Genomic DNA, 15836 nt, shown 5'->3' with positions numbered 1-15836 from the left:
ATAGTTTGGCATTTGTCAGTCAGATAGGTAGCATTGCTGAGAGCTGTTCTTGCTCTCACCTATATTTATAATCCAGCACACCAAGCCTTGGAGCAGTAAAGAGATAGACCTTACAACCCCAGATATGCAAACTCAAGGTGAGAACCTAAAGTTTTTGGCCTCATGTTCCACTTAAAAAGTTACTTCCTCAGCAGACCAGACAACAGAAAATGTACAATTTTCAAACTTAGCAAAGGAGAAGGAGATGATCAAGGGACTGATCTTCAGAGACCATCACATCTCTGGTCCTATCAGGCACCCAGCTACTTACTATCAACCCCACCCCAGGCCGCTGCCTCTCGCGGGGACCTGAGCTGTCCCGAGCAATGAAGCGCCCACCCACGCAGGAAAAACTCAGACCCAGAGGAAAGAATCCCGTGATCCTCCACTTACTACATTTCCCATTTCAGTCTTTCCTCTTTCATTTAAAAGGCAGTTTATTTCATGGCAAACTGGAAAACTGTCTCACACGTTGCTATGAGTTTCTCCCTTGATTGAAAGGGTGGTGACAGCCGTTAGTATCCCCTGAAAGTGCGATCCCAGCAGGGCCAATAATTTCCTGCCCTGCAACACAGGTTTATAAACAGATAGTTGAGTAAGTTCAGAGCATAGCAGTATGTATGTGTGCACGCACGTGTGTGTGTGTGTGTGCACACAGTGAGCTCATGCATGCACACACACAGGTGCTTGTCTTCATGTACACACGTCTATGTGCACGTGTGTGTTTGCACACACATGTGATTTCACATATGCACATGCGTGTTTGTCCCTTGTGCACACGTGTGGTTTGGGTGTGCATACATCCATGGGATTTCTGCCAAAATCACAGGTGTGTGATTTTGTATTTGCATGTGTGTGTTTATGTGTGCACAATACACATATTTGTGTGCACATATGTGCACAATGCATGCATTCAGCTGTATGTGCGCACTTGTATTTTATGTGTGCACACATGTGCTCACCTCGGTGCACGTGTATGCACTTATTTGTATACGCGCACATGCATGTTTTCTGTGAGTGCACATGTGTGCTTTCCTCTGTGTGAACATGTGTGTGTGTTTGTCTGTGTGTGCACATACACATGAGCTGGGGTTAGAAGTAGACATCTTCCTGATGACTCAGGCATCAGGACCTCTGGATCAATGAAGCATAGGCATTTAATGGCATAAGCAAGGGACAAAATATACCTGTAATATTTAATGTAATTCCCAATTCTAGAATCTCTCCAGAAGTACCGATTTTTAAAATAGAGTTCTATTTCTCCATCTTGCAATTAAATGCCCAGAGCCTATTCCCTCTTTTACTCTTAAAAAGTACATACAAGGACATCCCCATAACTTTTAATACTCTCAGGAAAGATTAATCTACAACTACCCACCCAAAATGAGAGGTTCTAACAAATCAAACCCTAAATGATATAGGAATATGAACAGTTTCCCAACAAAATGAATTGCCAATATCTGAGAAAAGTAGTGATATGTGGGGAAAATGTAGCAATCTAGTCTCAAGAAGAATGTACTTTCTGTAAATGTTTAGGTTTCAGATCTTGGAGGGGATTTATATCTTCTCAGTGACTTCTTTTGATTAAAATTATAATCCCTGTCACAGGTAAACCATAATTGAGATTTCTCCTTAAAGGAGAGAACACCAGAACAATAGTCTTTTTGTTTGTTTGTTTGAGAATTTCAGCGGCTAACTAAATTGATAACTAGAACCCCATGTAATGAGGGTTAAATGTCAGCCCATCCAGAGAAATCAGAATTGCTCTAATGAACTGAGAAGTTCTGATTTTTCCATTCAGCACTTCCCATAATTATGTGAATAGTAGAAATTGTATCTGATATAAAATCATAAAGAAATGCATTTACATGAAATTTGGTTATTTGCATTCACTTTCCAAGATCTTGTTTTTTAAAAATTTTTAATCCTTTTCCCCTTTAGACTTGGGACCTTCAGAAATGTTGTCCTGTGGTTTTAAACACTAGAATTCTAAGGCTTCCCAAGATCATACTTACATGATCTACAAATTCCCCTTCCTCTTTGTGGAACTACGGTCACATAACCTATGATAACAAAAAGTCTGGATTACTGAGCACCAGTAAATTTTCAGAGTAATTTAGTGCAGAATCCAATGACTATTTCATTCAGTTGGCTGGTGACTGAGTGGATTATATTGTCTTACAAGACATTTTTATATGACTTTTTAAAAACAGCATAATATAGCATTAATGGAAGTGCTGTAGCAACCACAGGTCGTTAACTTGCTACCTTGCTTACTCCACAGGAGATGCTCCAGGACCTCCGTTCTCCCCAACAGCAACCCAAGTCCTAACCCTTCACCTAAAACTAAACATAGAAAAGTTGTCTTGCCCCACCTTCCAGCCATTATTATAAGACACTGTCATTCTCCTTTAACCTGTTATATTCCTACTGTCAAGTCTGGAGAATTAAATTAGTCAAGTATTTGATGTCTTCATGCTCCACCACCTCCTTTTGCCACCTGACGGGTGTCACCAGTTGAGATACGGCTCTATTGCACCACTTTGAAATTGTTGCAATTGGGCCCTTCCTGGTGGCGCAACAGGTTAGGACGCAGCACTGCAAACTGACTGCAGCCGCTTCCATACAAGTCCAATTCCCAGCCCTGGAGGTGACCACATGGTGAGGCAGACCTCTCCTGACCCACCCGCTGCTCCCTTCAGCAGTGTACTTTGTTGATCTGCCTGTTCTGCTCCCCACTCTGTGTCTGGTGAATCCTCTCACTGGCCCTGCAACTCTGGCTTATACCCCAATTCTGTATGCATAAATCAATAAATCTTTAAAAGAAGAAAAATTCTTAAAGTAGAAATTTTTCTTCCAACACCCTGATTATTATGTATATTATAAAGTGAAATTATTTTGTTTTTTATTTCCCAGCACTGTGATTAAATGATGCTTATAGTGTACATGTCTTTATCCATTAAGGGTAAGAATTAAGTTTTAAGCGCCACCCTGTGTGATTTTCATCCTTTGAAAACGTAGAAGAAAGCCACTCCATCTTAACTAGAAATATCCTTAAGCAACTAGTCTGTGATCTTTCTAAAACCGAGTTAAATGCCATCTTTCAGGACTGACATACACACAACTTTCTCAAAGATGAAAATGTTTGTTTATTAACGAAGTGAAGACATTTGGTGGGATGAATTGTAGACTCAGAGAAACTGCCTCTGAAATTAAGTAAACAATATTACTTCCTTTCTCAAACCATGAAATAATGATCTTGTATGGAATTAAAAAAAAAAACACTTAAGCTAATCACTCTTTGTTGTGATCTTAGATTTCCAAATACTCTCAGCACAATATATTGAGGAATAAGCATTTTTAATAAAACTTGAATTTAACTTTGAGTCCAAAATCTAATAAGCTGAGCCCTGACTGAATGATCATTTTCTCATTACAATTCTAAAAAATAAAATTTCGACTGCAGTTATTTTCTCTGGAAGCCTTCCCAAAAATGCTCTTGACAGCCAGCCCTGGAAACACTGAGAATATGGTAGCTGAGACAGTACCATATCAACACACCACATCAAATTTACCTTAAAAGATCATCTATACATTAGAGGACACTATTGAACCTCTGACTGTTATTCTCTAGAAAAACATTTTGTGAAGCAAAGATTCTAACATATTTAATTCCTTACTTAAATACAATGAATTTAAAAAAAAATATATATATATATATAATACTGTTTAAATGACAACTTCTGGACCCTCCCTGGTGGCACAATGAGTTTGGACACAGCACTGCAACCTAGCCACAGCTGCTTCAGCGTGAGTTCGATCCCCGCCCAGGGATGTAATCCATAAGGCGCAGCAGACCTCTCCTGACCCACCCGCTACTCCCCTCAGCAGTGTACTTTGTCAGTTGGCCTGTTCTGCTCCCCACTCTGTCTCTGGTGAAGCCTCTCGCCACCCCTGAAACTCTGGCCTGTACCCCAGTTCTGTATGTACAAATAAATAAATCTTTTTTTAAAAAAAGACAATTTCTAAGGAAAGATGTCTGGACTTCTGTGTAGATATTATAATTTATAATTTTCACAAGCACCTTAGTAGTGTATGCTAGGCAAGAAAAGAATATGTTGACTCATGGATGCTTATGAGGGTTATTTTATTTTTAGCCAGGAAAGTTAAGAATAGGTTTTTATATTTATATAATGTCTATCAGACAAGCATATGAGAAAATTTCACAAACAACATCTTGCTTTATTTCTCAATATTCACAGGTGGGAAGAAGAAAGTTAAATTGCACAGTAGTTTGCACAGTGGGGGATTGAGGAGTCAGGAGTGAGGCAAATGACCAGATACTTTCTGGTGCCGCAACTTATTTTGTGGCATAGTTTGCCTTTGACAATTGCATTCTGAAGATGTAAAATAGGATTATGGAGTAGGGCAAGGTAGAAATAAAGCTAGAGAGTGGCTCCATCTTCTGTGGGGCTGCTGAGAGCCAGGCATTAAATGCTGGCTGCCTTGGGGAATCCTACTAAAAGCATCTCTGTCCCTAAGTCTTCAAATCCCACCATTGTCTGTGTAGGCAGCCTGTGACATGAACATCTTCCCAGTGGAGTCCTCCTTCAAAGAGGGGGGTCTCTCCTTTAAAGAAGGGGCCTCCTAGCCCTGCTTCTACGTCATCATCATAATCAATACCATTTCTATTACTATTGCACTTAGGCAGAAAGCACATGAGAATTCACCAAACATGTTAGTCGCCTTATCCCATTTAACTGCTACATCCCTGTTGCCATTACATTTCCATTTTAGAAATGAGTGCTTGGAAGGTTAAGGAGTCTCAGAGTTCTCCTCAAAGTCCATTGGTTTCTCTTTAACCTGCGAAATTCAGCTGTCTGGCTTTCCATCAGTTCAATAAATACCCAGAGTTCCTGCTGTATGCCAGCCATGCTGGTTGCATGGGGGGAACCTACTGAAAACAGCTCGGTCCCCAAGTCTTCAAATCCCACCACTGCACAGAGCCTGTGACTTGAGCATCTCCCTTCTCTCATGCCATGGAGTCAACAATAGACCTAGGTCTGCTTCCTGCATCCAGCAACCCTGAATAGGTCTCTTGATCCATGAGACAGAAGAGGAGTGCCAGCCTTACCGAATTCACCAAGTAGAATAAAGCAATATAATTAATGTGGAAGTGATTTGAAAACTGCAAAGAGCTCCACAAACTGGAGGTGTTGCTATTAGCAGCTCCCTGGGAAAGAGTGTCAATGTGCCTTTAACCTGATAAAAGCTGAGGGCTGCTGAGATTCTGAGACTCTTGATAACAGAGGGAGTGCTAGTAAGAAGCAAGGAAGGGAGGAATGAAAGACTCAAGCTCCTCGCCGACATCATAAATAATCGTTCTGCCCTCACTGGGTTAAAGACCTCTGGATGATAAGCAGCATCTAAACACATCAGCGCACAGCTTGTGTTAGGTCAGGGTTGAGCAAAACATTGCATACAAGGTAGTGAAAGAAGACCTACAGGTTCTAGTCAGGGTTCAGATCTGAAGGAAACTGACCAATTTAATGGGTTTTGAATTCAAACTTCTGATGACATCCGGCAACGAAGTGCACCTTTGAACCACTGTAGCTCAACAATTCTGGTATTTTGTTCATGTTTTCTTTTTTTTTAATTTTTGCATCTCTAAAATTGGGATATTTGCAATGGTGGGCCGTGATTCTCAATGATCTGTCTTACTTAGGAGTATGTGGAATCACAGTATATCTTAAGATCAATGGTATATTGGACCCACTTAATTAAACGGGGTATTTTCAATTGTTCAGCTTGTTCAAGAGATGCTTGCTAGTCATGAGTGACTGTGCTGGCTTGTCCGCATAGGCCCTCTCCCTGAGGCATGCTGTGCTCAGCCACTGGAGTAGCCTTCCCTCCACACATAAGCCTTTGGAGGTCCTTAAATTGGACCCCAGCCGCCCTCTATTCCTGGCACCTCTGGCTGGCCTAGCTTAAAGCTGACTTGACTTCTTTTCGAAGCTGTGTAAACAATAAAGCTTCCAGTTCAAGCCCTACTCCTGCTATTACCTAGCTTTTTCTGCCTCTGATTCAAGAATGACCATTCTCAGGCTGAGCTTGGATGAATATCAGCAAGGTCATGAAAGTCCTGGCTGGTTGACCCACTTCCACTGGTGTTTCTAGTTCTTTCTTACCCTCAGAGTCAGAGTTTAGTCTGGCCTGTTTTCTGACCATGACAGAAAAATGACAGGCAGCCCGCCCTGCCTCGTGATCTGCTTCCAGTAACAACTTCTACTCAAAACCAAGATTCCTCTCCTATTCTGGCCATTGAATCTTCCCCACGGCAGTGTACTTCTCGGATAACACTGGTCTCCCAAAGCCTTTTGGACATGACGCCTATAAAGCAGGACACCCAGTTTGCTCTAATATGAAAACATTTTTATAAAATATGGCATTTACGAGGAAGAAAAGAAACTACATCTCAGGGAGAATCAAAAGGAAAAGCCAAGTCATTAAAGAAAGAAAGAAAGAAATGGAGAAATGTTAACCACACGTAGAACTATGTGGAGAATGTCCATGTGGAGAACACTAGGGATCACTTTAATTTTCCACATCAAAATCACTTTTAACATCATATTGTAACTATCAGGTTATCTGGTGCCAGACCACAGCACTGTTACACACACACATACACACACACACACACACACACACACTATCCTTCCTGAAAAGCTTAAACTGTGAATGAAAAATACAGTTTTGAACTAAATTAAATGAACAGAGACAATTATCCCCTTGGGCCCCATTTCTTTTTTTCTTTGCAAAACTTGATTTCCACTGCTTTCAGAGACCAAATTCCAAAGGCCTCTCCAGAGGAGCCCACCTGAGCCCAGACTGTCAATATATTGTAGAAGTTTAACTCCAGGGTTTTTCTTTTTCCCCCTTAAACAAAAAAATTTGGCTAACGAGTTTCCAAGAAAACAAGATTGCTCCTAGATTTTATCTGGGATTCACATATTTTTTAATGAAATTCTCCCCTTCCCCTGAAAAGGCTCCCAATAGATCAGTTAAACAAGAGACAAATAACCAGGCAAGATATTCCTTAGTAAGATCCTTAAAAATTATCTTTAATTGATGCCAAATATGAACAGATCATAAAGTGACAGAAGCAAGTAAAATTGCATAGATGAAAACTATGCGCTTCAATTAGGTTCTCAATCCCTAACATTCAACGTCCTCTACCTGACAAGTTCAATAGTAAGGGCAGGGGAATGCATGGTGGGTGAAAGGAGACATCTTTAACTCAAGATGGAAGCAACTGGCAAACTCAAGGAATGAAACAGTGCTTGTTCAGCATCAATGGTTTGTTGTCCTGATGGTGCACTTTACACTAATACTAGTCAATTTTTATGTTGAACCTTGGTAATCTTGCCTTTCGTATTCGAGGTATGTCATAGAAAGTTCTGGCTGTCCACTTACAGCGGCTGCAGAAATGTTTCCAAAATAGTGCACTGTACAGAAGAAAGGCGCTTCTACAGTTTTCGGAGAAGAGATAACTTTGGACTTGGAATATTTTGCAAAGAGTTCATGTTTTGTTTTGTTTTGCTGTCTTATGCCATTTCTTCCTCTGATTACAGTACAAAACTTTTCTATACTCTTGGAAATCTCTTGTCATAAAAAGTCAACTCCTAGTGAGCTCCTAAATGATAATCACTGTGGCTAGCACTAATCTCCTTAAAGCTTAAGAGTCCTGAGCTCAGCATGGGTCCCCTCCCTACTTATACACTAGACTTCCGAGGGAAGCCCATGGTCTTTTCGCCAGAGAGGTGCCTGGCAATCTATCAACACTTCTAAATTGAATGCCTATACCCTGAATCAGTTCACACAGTGACCAAGGTAATGGAATGGTTTTTAGTTAACAACTCAGCCTCTTTTTGCTTTGTTACAAAAATGATAAGTAATGTACATTCTTCTAAGGTTTACCTGAGTCATGCTGGACATGTTCGCATATACCCTGAAATTCCACGATAGAATTACAAAGATGAATACAGTAGATGAGAAACCACCTCCTGAGGTCATAATCAAGTTGGGCTATGTTGGGTTGAGAATTTTAGTTGATTTGTCGTCTTGAAATGAATGCACACATCAAAACATTTCATCCTTTCTTGAGAAAGAAAGAAGATGAAACAACTGCTTAAGAGTTTATATTCTTTCTAACAATTTTATACTATGGATGGTTACCACCCACCAATTCTCACCACTCCCAGGAATAAGTCGTTCCTGGAAGAAAATGGGGAATTGCCTTCTGCTGATATTCTTTTTTTTTTTTTTCCTTTTTGTTCAATCCAATCTACCAACAAAAGAACTCAATTGTAAGATTTTTTTTTAAAAAAAAAAAGTGTTTTGAGGTCTCCTTTATTAAATTAAAAAGCAATTTTTCCTGACTCTTCAGATGTTAACTAATTTGAAAAGTCTGCACCTACACACGTGTGAAGAAGGCTCTTGATGAACTAAACCCAATTTCTACTTCAAGGAATCCTTCCTCACCGTTAACATGTATCATTTTTAATTCTCAAATGAGTCAAGTCTTATACCATCACTTGTGCTTTGGTTCCACCAGCGTGGAGTCAAAACCTACCACATCCTTTCCTGTTAGAGAAATGACTGTCCACCAGACAAATTCCAGGGGAACAATTTGCTACCAGTTTATTTGACTGTGCTAGGCTAACACACTAACATGCTCCCAAAAAACTGTTTGAACTGATGCTCAGAACTCAACTCTCAAGGGGAGCAAGGGAGGGCTGTGCACAGATGGGGATGAGGAGATACAAAAACAAAATCTTTCCTGGCTGCAATCTGTCTTCTAGAAATCTGAGGACAGAGGAAATGAATGTCTTTGGTCTCTCTAATTCAGATTACTTGAGGTGAGTTAACCACTTCAGAGATTCTGGGATGGCTAACAGCCCTGGTGTGACCCAACCCTCCCACTGTCACCCTATTGAACTAGGGCCCCAACACATGGAAGAGTTGAGTTATGGCTATCAGCATGTCAAAAGTCTTCTCCTTCTGGAGAAAACAAGTATTAAGGACAGGACAGGAGCCATGAGAGCTCAAGGCCCAGAAGGGGATGGAAGGTGAAAAGCCCAATAAAAGAAATGTAAGTCAACCAAAAGATAGTCATTCCTTAATAGGCAGTTTTGTTAAGTGCACCTTCAGGTCTACAAAAACATTTCAGCACATTGCAGTGCAAGGGTAGGAACTTCGTCAAGCTCTGCATGCCTATGCTACATGGGTAGTCCTGTACTCCATTCTTGGTTGCAATGAGCTCAGATGGCTAAGCAGCATTCATTTTCCCCATACCACCCAAATCCATAACAACAACTCATCCCCAGTGCCAGGCTGACAGGCTCCCTGCATGCAGCATTTTTTCCTGTAACACATGCAGAAGAATCCAGCCCGCCCTGCTTGATGTTATGAGAGGTATACCAGTTAGCCAGAGTCAGTCTGCTCAGTCTTGGTCCCATTTTCTCATCCTCTGACCCATCCATCCCACAGTACCAAGTGGATTATTGCTGTTGACAGAGCGCAGCGTTTCAAGTTCTGTGTGTCCTAGACCTCAGAGTCTAAATAAAAGACCAAACATTCCTAGAGATTTGGGGGAGGTTGGTATTTTTTCCCAAGTGGGGACTTTTAAGCAGGGAGGAGAGGAATAACCAGGATGAGTCAAAGTTCAAAGGAGAAGGAAACGTCGCAGGGGAGGTTGAATGACCTGTGGTCGAATGCTGTGCAAACCGTGACCTTCACCTTCCACAATGTGTTACAATTCATCTTACAGAGTCACAGAAGCCACACAGGTGGAGAAAATAGCCATGTTCTTTCTTGCAATTGGGAGTCAAGCCAGCCTGGGTATAATTCGAGTTTCTTGGTTTATTGCCTCACTGTGAGTGCTAGGAGGGGGTGGAAGAAGGGATGGGAGTAACAGATTTCCAGAAGAAGCAAGGCAGGAATGGAAGATGGTCAGCAGCAGGTGGCCGCATGCTCAGTGCAGAATGAAGGTCACCGCCTTGGTGTCCTCAAAAAGGCTGTGAGTGCCTCTCTACTGGTGGACAGCTGCTTGCCCCAAATGTCCATATTATGGGGCTCTCTTTCAACCTAGCCCAGGGTCCCCGCTGTTCTCCAGACTGGTCACAGGAAAGGAAGGGCGACAGCAGTTAGATGCTCAGCCTGTCAAATGACCTCTGGGTGGGAAGTTTATAAGAGCTTCCAGGAAGATCTGAAGAAGTGGGCCAGGAGGGAGGGCCTAGGATAGCCTCTGATCTGGGTGTTCTCATGTCCATGATGATGGTCGTAAAGATCCAAGATTTGCAAAGCGCTGCTGTTAGCAGAGGAGGAACAAGGGAACATGGCAGGACCCCCTCACTGGACCTGAGGAAGCCCTGAAGTCTGGAGTGGCCCTGGAGAGGAAACAAATTCCCCCAAAAGTTTATCTTGGCTTCTGGTGGAGGAGAGGATAAGACCAAGTTCACAGTTCGTGTCCACATTGAAGATGGGTCTCAGGGCCCCTGGTTACATCCTGCAAAGGGACCGAGTCTGGTGGAAGCTGGAAAGACAGCACCTTCCTGGGGCTTTGCTCTCTCCTGGCTTTGGGAAGGTGTGATCTCACAGGGTGAAGCGAGACGGGGGGAGGGTGGAAAAGGAAAAGCAAAGTATCTGTGCCCCAACCCTTCCTCTCTTTTATTACATAACTTCTCAGCTGTGTTAATGGAGGCACTTTCTGCAGCTCGCTGTGGGTACAGGATAAAGGCACTAAGCAACTATTAAATCAATTGGTTGAGTTTCTTCAGGGAGCCTCAAGGGGGAGGGCCGAAGTCTCTACAGACCTCAAATCATGACTGCAAAAAGAAATCAGCTCTGCTTTGGATGCATACAATAGATAAACAATTTCATTAACATCCTAAGAATGCACCAATAAACATGCAGTATTGCACCTTTTTTTTTGTTTGTTTGTTTGTGTGTTTGTTTTGCTTGTGTTTATCTTCAGCTAAAAAGAATACTTGTTCTTAGGTGTTAGTTACTATATATACCTTGATGACTTACTTAGTTTTCCGTAAAGCTTCCCTTTAAGGGATGGGCATAGTGGTCCTTTCTCTACTACACCTGCACAGTAAACCTGACATTTCCCTGAGCAAAGGCAGGAAAATTGACTGAGTGCCCCCCACCCCCACCCCCCCATTATTTCTTTTGGGCTTATCATCCCACAAACTTGTAATTTTTATTCTTTTTAAATTCTTTTTTTTCTGAAATCATGCATTAATTAATTCAAGGTACACCTTAATCAAATAGGCCATAATGCTGAATAAGAGAACATGCTTTGAGCTCCAAAAGGTTATTTTTTTCCCATCTGACTAACATATGCACTTAAATACAGTACTTTATTTACTAATAAAATAGTTAATAAATGAAGGAGTGCACTTTTGGTGAATGCAAATGAAAAGGATCTATTTTTAGAAGAGTCAATTCCAAAGTAAGCTTATCCCCTATTGTCTGAGTTAACGTTCTCAGCATGCGATTATAAAATAAATATCAGATTCAAACATGCTTACATTTAACTCCATTTTTGCTCACTTGCAATAAAGGAGGCTAAAGTTTTACATCCAGTTCTGGAGGCCAGGAGTCAGGGTGCAGGGCAGGTAAGAAAAGACCTGTGTTTGGCTCATCTGCAGTTGAGAAATTTAGCAGCACTACAGATGACTCAATTAGCTTAATTTGCTTATCTTTTCCTTAGAGAAGAATTTGGATTAGAAGGGTCTTGGGGGTAGAGGGAAAACCCCTACAGAGCAAAACCAGTGTCAGATTTGGAAGGTGCTTTGTGAACCAGCCTTACGTAATTTGTAATTTGGGTGTTTTTTGTTTTTTGTTTTTTTTTCCAACCTGCTAATATTGAGATTTGATTGATCAAAATAGAAACATCTGTTCATTTCCCTTTTTGGCTGGTATATCATGACATATATAATACATCAGATGCACTGTCTAAAATGTTCTGTGCAGTTAGTAAAGATTTTAAATTGAAGTCCCATGCAAATTTTAATTTTATATTTCTAAGTGATCATCTGACTTTTAGTTAAAAGAAAAAAAAAAAGTTAAAGAAGCCCGGGATTAAAAAGGTTTCAGTATAGGGACACATAGGAATCTTATTTTACCTAGACTAGCTCATCAACTGAATTTTGTTTTTAATCAGGTTTAGAAAATACACTTTCTTTTCCCCTTTTATATTAAAACAAAAATAGTTCCTCTTTTCACGTATCTTGAAAGCTTCTGCTTTGCCACCCACAAAATGGGCAATGCAACAATGCATTGACAGTTCAATAGAGCATTCCAAGCCTATTTAGTATTTACAAAGTGTGACCAGGGTCACTGGGGTTCTGTTTAATTTTTGAAGTCTTTCCCACTGCTAGATGGGCCTGTCTTGCTGGCTTGCTTTTTACACATCGGTCAGTAGCTTGCTCTTATTAACACAGTTTTGGTTAGCTGTGGTGCAATTGCCAGTTCTGATATTGGCCTGTCTATAGTGGGCTATGCTATTATTCATATCCTCTTCGATCTCCATGTACTCAGATTTGCTGATAGTGGAGGAACTGCGTCGGCTGAGGTCACTGTCAGAAGCTAAATTAGGGGAGCTAACGTGGAGCAACTGGGCCTGCTCTTCCCCCTCAGTTTCTCGGTGGTAGAAATAGTTGAAATTGGACACAATGACAGGTACAGGCAGGGCAATTGTCAGCACACCGGCAATGGCGCACAAGGAGCCCACGATCTTGCCTCCAATTGTCACAGGGTACATGTCACCATATCCCACAGTGGTCATGGACACCACCGCCCACCAGAAAGCATCGGGGATACTGGAGAAGTGCGACTCAGCTTCTTCCGCCTCGGCAAAGTACACTGCGCTAGAAAATAGTATGACCCCGATGAAGAGGAAGAAAATGAGCAGCCCTAACTCCCTCATGCTAGCTTTGAGGGTCTGGCCCAGGATTTGGAGGCCCTTGGAGTGGCGGGAGAGTTTGAAGATTCTAAAAACCCTGACCAAACGGATGACCCTGAGGATGGCCAGCGAGGTGGCCTGCTCACCCTTCTGGTTCCCTTCCTGCTCTGCTATCTCAGTGCCCAGGGTGATGAAGTAGGGGATGATGGCCACGATGTCGATGAAGTTCATGATGTTTTTGAAGAAGTCTGTCTTGCTGGGGCAGGCGAAGAAGCGCACCACCAGCTCGAAGGAGAACCAGATGATGCACAGGGTCTCCACGATGAAGAAGGGATCGGTGAAGATGTTGGAGGTGTAGATGACCGTGGTGTTATCAATCCGGTGGAGGGTGCCCGTGAAGTCCTTGTCATCTTTCAGCTCGGGGAGCGTCTCCAGGCAAAAGATGACGATGGAGATGAGAATGACCATGACCGAGACGATGGCGATGACCCTGGCGGGTCCCGAGCTCTCGGGGTACTCGAAAAGCAGCCACACCTGGCGCTGATACTCCTTCTCGGGCAGGGGGCGCTCCTCTTCTTTGATGAAGCCCTCGTCCTCCCGGAACTTCTCCATGGCCTCCTCCCCCAGCTCATAAAATTTGATCTCCTCGGAGAACATGTCCAGGGGCACGTTGACGGGCCTTCGCAGCCGGCCCCCCGACTGGTAGTAGTAGAGGATGGCGTCGAAGCTGGGCCGGTTGCGGTCGAAGAAGTACTCGTTCCTCAGGGGGTCGAAGTAGCGCATGCGTTTCTTTGGGTTGCCCAGCAGCGTGTTGGGGAACTGCGCCAGGGTCTTGAGCTGGGTCTCGAAGCGCAGCCCCGAGATGTTGATCACCACGCGTTCGCAGCATTCGTGGTCCTCGTGGTCGGCGGGCCGCGGGTAGCTGCCCTCCTGCGTGTGGCCCGGGGCGGCCGAGGCCTCGTCCACGTTCTCCCCAGACATCACCGTCATGATGGAAGCCAGGTGCAGGGGTATGAGGCCAGGAGTGGACCGGGAGTGGGGAGGAGCTAGGGAAGAGGGGTGGGGGGGACCCAAGCGCCCCCCCCACCGGAGTGCACGGCTGCCCCACGCTCAGGGGGAGGGGCTTCGAAGCGGGGCGATCCCGAGATCTGAGGCTTCGCTCGGTATTACCTTCCCCTCCACCCTGCCTGTTACTCAGTTTGGGCTCCCCCTGGCCGGAAGCCCGGGACAGAGCTTTTTGCCTAGGGTTGGGGCTAGGGGTAGGGAGTTGGAACTTCTTCCTGCTCCGAGGTGCCTCAACGCAGTGCCGTCCTAGCGGACAAGGCCATGGCTTCGGAGTTACCCTGGCCTCCCCTCCCCTCCGTGAGCCCGCCTAGGACCGGTGGTGCGGAGCCAGCAGATCCCCTCGCCTGCCACCCCCTGTGCTTCTCCTCGGCTCTCCCCCCTCCTACCCCTCTTCGCCTGCTGCCTTCTAAGCTCCCACCAGGGCGATCGATGGTCGCTGCAGAGAAATAGAAAGTGATACGGGAGTAGAAAATCAGAAGCATTCAGATGGGACGGACCCACAGACACCGAAGAGCACAGACCTCCAGCTTTTTTTTTTTTTTAAGCACTGGACTTTTGCTAGCGTTATTACACACACACAGACAGACAGACACACGCAGACACCCGGAAATCCAAGTTTGGGGCTCTTCCATCCCACTTTCCCCAATGCCCAACAGCCGATCTGTTTACAACTTCGTTAAACTAGAGATCGGGAAAGGAGCCTAGAGACGCTGGGGAGTCCCAGATCCCAGGCAGCATCCCCACACCCCGGTGTCCCCCCCCCCCCCGCCCCAACCCCCACTTCTGCAGCCCCGAACTGGGGAGGCCCCTACCTGGCCGGCCGGCTTGGCGCAGGGCGGTGCTGAGTCCGCGGAGATTCGGAGTCCGAGTGCGGCAGCCGCCTTTGCAGTACCCGGCGCGAGCCGCGGCCGCAGCAGCATCCGAGAGGCGCCAGGGCAAAGTCTCAGCCCTGGCCCACTCGTCCTACGCCCCTTCAGCTGGACAATCGTTCGACCGAGCCGCCACCGCGGAAATGTCCACTCCCTACCCCCATTCGCACCCGCCGTCTGCAACCTGGAGGTGCCGTCCTCTCTCTCTGGTGCAGGGAGTTCCGGAGGATGCGGGCGGAAAAGCAAAATGCCACCCTCTCCCGAAGCTCTGAAGCAAATGACGATAAACAGCACTCTCGCCCCCTCCTAACACTATGAGAACCCTTGATTCGATCCCGAAGGAGGCGGGCGAGCGAAAGCCTGGATCTACATGGCGCTCGGGTCTCCCCCGCTTCCCGCACTCCCGCCTGGACCTCGCCGGGGCTTCGCGGCGCGCCGGAGCGGTTAGGGGCTGCGAGTGGAGCAGGGTGCTTGCGGCCGCAGGTCCGCTCGGTCCATTTCTGGGCGCTGCAAGATCAGCAGAAACCTGAGAAAGCGCCTGGAATGCGCAGCAGCGATTGGCCCACCCAGGCGTGGGTTGGGGAGGGCGGGGGAGGGCAGGAGCGAGGAGGTAGATGGAAAATATGAGGGGGTGGTTTGGCAGAGGGGGGTTGTCATTCAGTTCCCACCCTTGCCAGCACAGCTTTTTCCTTCTGCCAGAAAACCCGACCACTAATTCTATTCCCCTTATGGTCCCCAGCCCCGCACACGCACAGTCGCTGGCCGCGACCTTCCCCGGGAATTTCACATTGGAAATGGTCAGGTCCGACGCAATGCAGGCGCTGGTGTTCCTGGCAAAACTCCTCGATGGGTTTGCGTTTGTGCAGTCCCACAGTAATCTGCTTCGGTCG

General features: G+C 44.9%; 1 protein-coding gene across 1 annotated transcript; it reads right to left on the bottom strand.

Moving 5' to 3' along the window:
* Positions 1 to 8259: 8259 nt before the first annotated feature.
* On the bottom strand, positions 8260 to 15540 carry KCNA1 (potassium channel, voltage gated shaker related subfamily A, member 1). Its single transcript, XM_012732357.1, has 2 exons — positions 14890 to 15540; positions 8260 to 14513 (listed from the first exon to the last, which is right to left on the bottom strand). The coding sequence occupies exon 2, from the start codon at positions 14000 to 14002 to the stop codon at positions 12515 to 12517; it is 1488 nt and encodes a 495-aa protein (XP_012587811.1). The 5' UTR covers positions 14003 to 14513; positions 14890 to 15540; the 3' UTR covers positions 8260 to 12514.
* Between the last annotated feature and the right edge of the window lie 296 nt (positions 15541 to 15836).

The sequence above is a fragment of the Condylura cristata genome, unplaced genomic scaffold, assembly GCF_000260355.1.
Source record: "Condylura cristata isolate star-nosed mole 26May11 unplaced genomic scaffold, ConCri1.0 scaffold00034, whole genome shotgun sequence".
NCBI classification, from domain to species: Eukaryota; Metazoa; Chordata; class Mammalia; order Eulipotyphla; family Talpidae; genus Condylura; species Condylura cristata.
Note: the sequence above shows the minus strand (reverse complement) of the source record. Positions and strands in the feature narration are given on the sequence as shown.

Coding starts and splice junctions, on each gene's coding strand:
- KCNA1 (XM_012732357.1), bottom strand. CDS start 14,002: ATGACGGTGATGTCTGGGGAGAACGTGGACGAGGCCTCGGCCGCCCCG.